Source organism: Hyalella azteca, unplaced genomic scaffold (assembly GCF_000764305.2).
Source record: "Hyalella azteca isolate HAZT.00-mixed unplaced genomic scaffold, Hazt_2.0.2 contig10118, whole genome shotgun sequence".
In the NCBI taxonomy this organism is placed as follows: Eukaryota; Metazoa; Arthropoda; class Malacostraca; order Amphipoda; family Hyalellidae; genus Hyalella; species Hyalella azteca.
Window position 1 is genome coordinate 48,905 of NW_025940165.1, and position 5,346 is coordinate 54,250.

The 5,346-nt window shown below is 32.6% G+C and overlaps 1 protein-coding gene across 1 annotated transcript; it reads left to right on the forward strand.

The window, feature by feature from the left end:
• The first annotated feature begins 288 nt into the window (after positions 1-288).
• LOC108679832 lies at positions 289-3,429 on the forward strand. The gene is made up of 6 exons (XM_018168559.2): positions 289-363; positions 952-1,035; positions 1,664-1,788; positions 2,436-2,497; positions 2,740-2,871; positions 3,338-3,429. The coding sequence occupies exons 2-6, from the start codon at positions 965-967 to the stop codon at positions 3,383-3,385; spliced, it is 438 nt and encodes a 145-aa protein (XP_018024048.1). The 5' UTR covers positions 289-363; positions 952-964; the 3' UTR covers positions 3,386-3,429.
• The last annotated feature ends 1,917 nt before the right edge of the window (positions 3,430-5,346 follow it).

A 5,346-nucleotide genomic window follows, 5' to 3' on the forward strand; every position in this document is an offset into this window, starting at 1 on the left:
GAAAAATTTATATAAAATATCTGTGAATATATTTACGTTCTCTTCTGTCAATTCAATCCCCAACATTATCTCTAAAATCAGTTATGTTATTATAGTTCAAATTTTTTTTACATTATTCTAACTCACTCGATAACCAAGACTTTGTGCATTTTTTGGAGTAAAAGTGAAAGGAGGGAAAGTCCCTGAACTAATTCTGTCGTTATCAACATACAAAGAAAGTCTTTGTCGACAATGAGTCACGCATTTGCTGTTGCTCCAGCCAACCAAACACATAAAAGGCTTCGGGTAGTTCAGTTCTGGACATTACAACTTGAAATTACAAGCAAGTAGTGCTATTAAACTTGAAGTGTTCTTGTGAATCTGGTAAGTTGGAGTTTCCTTTTACACTAATAGCTCGAATTCGTTCGAATGAAGTTACGTGGAAAAAAAGTTTGTAGGCTGTGCCCAATCATGTGAATTAATTTTTTCAGGTGAAAGTAGTGTAAAAAATGAACGAGAAATTTTAACTAAAGAAAATGCCATGTAAATTAAATATGATTTCTGTGAAAAAATTCTTGGTTTCTTTACAATAATTACTTAAAATTTGATAAAACTATTTTAGAAATTACCTTACGCATTGAATATAATTCTTTCGATAATGCTGACAATAACTTGAAAGTACATATGCGTTCTCTATCTCTGTTACTATATTTTCGAATGTCAGTCAAAAAAATCTGTCCATTCGCTAACATGCGAATGTACTTTCAAGTCCTGAGAATTTTTTTAATATTTTATTTTTACTTCCAATGCTTGAAATGAAAATAAGTTATTAGTTAATTATTAGCTAATATTAACTCAGTAATTATGATATTTTGAATGATTTACTCGTTAATTATTAATTTATTAACTAGATCTATATAGATCTATTTATCTATCTATTTATTTATTAAATAGATCTATTGCTTTGCACAGTCAACTCGTCAAGATGCTGAGCGCTGTTTTTCTCGTGTGTGCATCCCTAGTCGTGGCAGTGCAGGGGAGGTTCATAGTTGTGCCGTAAGTCATTGTTTTAGATTTTAAAAAGTTATCAATTTAATTAAAAACTGAATAATTTATTATTAATATTCCAATAAAATTTTTAATGTGTCTAGAACTTCGACAGGAAATTCTAGAAATTGCCTTTACTAGCCTGAAAAATCGATATCCAGAGCCGGGGTTGCAACTCGTAGGTGGAATTGAATGCAAGAAGGAAGTCCTAATAATAATTCTTATGTACATTTAAAGATATCTGGTATCAAAATTTAACATACATTTAGGATCATGTAGCTGTAAACGGGTAAACTGTTCACTGACTCAATGTATAAATGATTCTTATGGCTCATATGATATACAAAGAAACCCACACTTACGTAAAGTTACAAATTTTGATTACATTCTGTACAGTTATATTTACAAGTAGTATTAAGCAGTAATATTGGCCACTCAAATTAAATGAAACATGAAAATGTATTTATGTGAAATTTTTATTTTAAGTATTTATTTATTATAATAATTATTGTTTGTTGACAATTGATATTTATTTTTTATATATCTAATGTAATTATATATATTAATATATTTCTAACATTGATATTTATTATATAATACTTTATTTTAATATATTTATTTAAATTTAAACCTCCAGGATGGAAGTAGAGTCGTGTGGAGACTTGGTCCCGGCGCCCGTCCCCAACAAGGACAGCGTCACTGCAGCGCTTGACCGGTGCATGGCCCGGCCCCGAGTGGCGGCCATCATCAGCTCCTACCAAGGTGCGATATCATTAACAAATATTTAAACGTACTAACAAATATATTTATTAGTACGTCTTTTTAAAACGTACTAGAAATATTTAAAAGGTTATTAACAGTGATACTGGTATAGTTGTTTTATGTTGTTTCTTAACGCATATATTGTGTTGATAATTCTAGACATGTTGGCTGCAGCATAAGTGCCTTCGTTTCAGTCAGTTGTAATTATTTTAGTAATGTGAATGCAGAGAATACAGAGCTGAAGGACGTGAATGCGTTTAAAGTTGAAGCAAATTAAATGTCAGAACCAAGTCCTTATGCCAGCGTCCAAGACTGTTGTGACTTTTTGGTTCGGCAACGTAATATGCACATGTGCGAACACTGATGGAAATTAAGTTTTATAATTTAGAATCGTGATTGTCTAGTATCCTCTTATATATTCTCTTCTTTTTCGGAATTGCTTTGATTCGCTTCAATGAGTTAAATTTGCTTATCCTAAGTAAAATGGTATGCACTCAACTTCAGTTCAAACACACTATAAAAACCTTTAAAACCTATAAATGGGCAAAAGTGTTTCCGTTTGAATAAAGTGTGTTATTAATTTTAGAATCTGAACCTTGAACGTTTTATTGATATTCTCGCTGATCATTTTGAACTTTTTATGCCAGGCCCAGAAGAGGACAGGACCGCTGAGATTCTTTTGACCTGCTTCGCTGACGAAGCTCATTTGGTGAGTCATGGCAGTTGATGATGAGTCATTTAATGAGTCATGATAGTTGACGCTGAGTCAATTGGTGAGTCAAGACAGTTTGTGTAAATGTGCCAGGTTTTCTGGATTTACTAATTTTTTAGATCGGTGAAATATAAATAAAAAATGTAAGTGTAAGTCACAATTTCAGAATTCAATTCAATTCAATAAAATAAATGTAAGTGCACAGAATTCAATTAAATTCAATAATGAATTTGTTTCAGATCATCAGCACGGGGCTGATGGCGGACTACTTCATGGAGAGCGTGAGGCTGGGCGTGCAGGGAACCCGCATGGAGAGCTCCGTCGTCGCCGCCCTCAGCGTCTGTGATGCTGGCCTCCTTCAGCGCAACATGGTCGGTGCAAAAGATAATATTTTAAACTTTCATAGATTTTTGGCATATTTTTACACATGAAATATTTGATTGAGGAAGATTTCAGAGAAATTTATTCACATTGCAATACATACTGGTAATCGGTGCAAAAGATAATTTTTAAATTTGTCATATTTTCCACGTGAAATATTTGTTTGCTGATTTTTGGCAAAATTTTATTCACATTGCAGTACATGCTAGTAGCTAAAGCGAATGATAGTATATACATTTTTCATATTGTCTATATGAAATAGTTATTGAAATGTTTTGCAAAAATGTTATTCACATAACAGTATGAGTTGGTAGCCAGTGAAAAAGAGATTTTGTGTAGTAGCCTATAATATGTTTTCGCAGAGAAAATATTTAATTGCATAAATGTGCTGAAAGTATTTTTCACTCTGCTTTGATTCGTGAAAAAATACTAAAAATATCTTTCTTCATCATCCAGATCGTGCCCTTCATGCGTTGTGTGCAGAATAGATGCGAAGAGAAGTGAGAAGACTTGAACAGAAAGCCTTCTTTCCTACATTGATTAACATATTAATATTCTTTACTACAAAAGAATACGAGCACTTGAAATTTTCAAATGATACAAACTTGACGACGATGAACTACCTTGCAACTCAGTCGAAATAGTCTAGGTAAAAAGTTAATTTAGATTAAGGTTGAGATATATAATGTTAATTGTTATTTATTAGTCCTCGATAGCAGGTTATTTCCGGCAAAATTTTGTTAAAGAATTAGTATCATTTTTGACAGTTGCAAAGTTGATATGGCGTGAGTTGAACAGCCAATAATTATATCAATTCGTGTGCCCGTTTGAAGCAATTAGGAAAAACCGTGGTGTAATGGAATAAATTAATATAATATAAGTATGATATGCACTTTTAATTTGTGTATTGATTTTATTGCACTAATTTATCTAGTTTTAAGATTACAGCCATTATTATGGGGATTAAAACTTCACACGAGCGATTTAATGCCATCTTCTAAATAATATATTTATTGTTGAACTTAAGTTCCTCTGTTTTATTGGAGTGTTTTTTAATAAAAGTTTGGTACCAATACCTTGGTGTTAATTTATACCCCAAATATCGAGTAATATTCCTGATCTTACATTCACTGCAAACATAAAGGAAGGAAAAGCAATTAAGTTAATAATATGAAACAATACCGTTAATAAATGAATATATGGATATCAATCATATGTAATCTTCTATAGTTTCTATCCCCAGAATTGGTTGAATATTAACAAAATACATGCAATTTCCTTAGGCTATCGGTATTGTATGGCTCGTCAATCTAAATTACAATTGGTTTCGTCGTCCCTGTGTTCATTTTCATCCACGCCACATTTGCTTCTTTTTATAAAAATCATCAGTAGAACAAAATTATGTTTCTCTTAAGTTTAATAGAGAATAATTTGTCCACAAGCATGACATAGTTGCCATGCCAAGCATCATATCTAATCAGAAAAAATCTGTGCTCGGAAATGAATGCGCTCTGAAAAATCTCCCTTGCTCGTCGAGGTTTCTTTCTGATAATTTTTCATGTACAAGAAAACAAGAAAAACCTCAACATACTTTCTGATAAAAGATCCTAATACGAGTCACCAGATGTCAGGAGGTTTTTAATGCCACTATTTCTCATTGCGCGATTCAGACGGCTACGTAATAGGCTGAGGAGGATGGCTGGGCGGCGGTTGGCCGGCTCTAAGCCAGATATGTTGGAACAAAGTACAGCATCTGTAATTGTTGCGAGCGACTAAGGTTCTTCTCTGGCTTTTAGAGCAGTTTCCTTTTATGAAAAAAGTCTCCTTTTTAAGAAAGAAGTCCCATTTTTGGGAAAAAGTCTTATTTTTTAATCCAGCTTAAAAATCGAAAGTACAACGGGACACAAGTCTCGTTTTTAAGAAAGAAGTCCCGTTTCTGAGAAAGAAGTCTTCTTTTTTTAATCCAGCTTTAAAATAGAAAGTACAACGGTACATAAGTATAACGACTGCATTGAAACCATTACACATCAATCCACGTTTGCTCAGTGGACTACTTTTAGAATAGAACACCGCAGTGCAGTGAAAATTGTTTCTTGCAAATTTTAGAATAACGGAATTAAGCAGTATATTCTTGGATCTGTTGTACTCAGGCAAATTAAGCAAATGTTATAATTAGGATACTAGTTCGCCTTATTAACTTGCCTCTTGGAGTTAACTGGATCCTTTCATTTTGAAACTATTTCGAAAACTGGAAGATTTTGATATTTTGAAGATTTGCCGAATTTTATAACCTACCTAGCCCGAGCAACGCCTTGATCATACGCTGGTGGAGTATAATGCTAATTAATAGGAATTTAAATTCCCCTAATTTAAATTTTTTTTATTTACTAAACAAATTTTCTTTGACGGTTTCAAGTACTTTTCAATGAATTAATGCGCTCCGAAATATATTCTACTATAAATTA

Bases quoted from the DNA above. Each gene is read 5' to 3' on its own strand.
- LOC108679832 (XM_018168559.2), top strand. From the start codon at position 965: ATGCTGAGCGCTGTTTTTCTCGTGTGTGCATCCCTAGTCGTGGCAGTG. The intron at 1,036-1,663 runs GTAAGTCATTGT...TTAAACCTCCAG, and splicing joins GGGAGGTTCATAGTTGTGCC to GATGGAAGTAGAGTCGTGTG. The intron at 2,872-3,337 runs GTCGGTGCAAAA...TTCATCATCCAG, and splicing joins GCCTCCTTCAGCGCAACATG to ATCGTGCCCTTCATGCGTTG.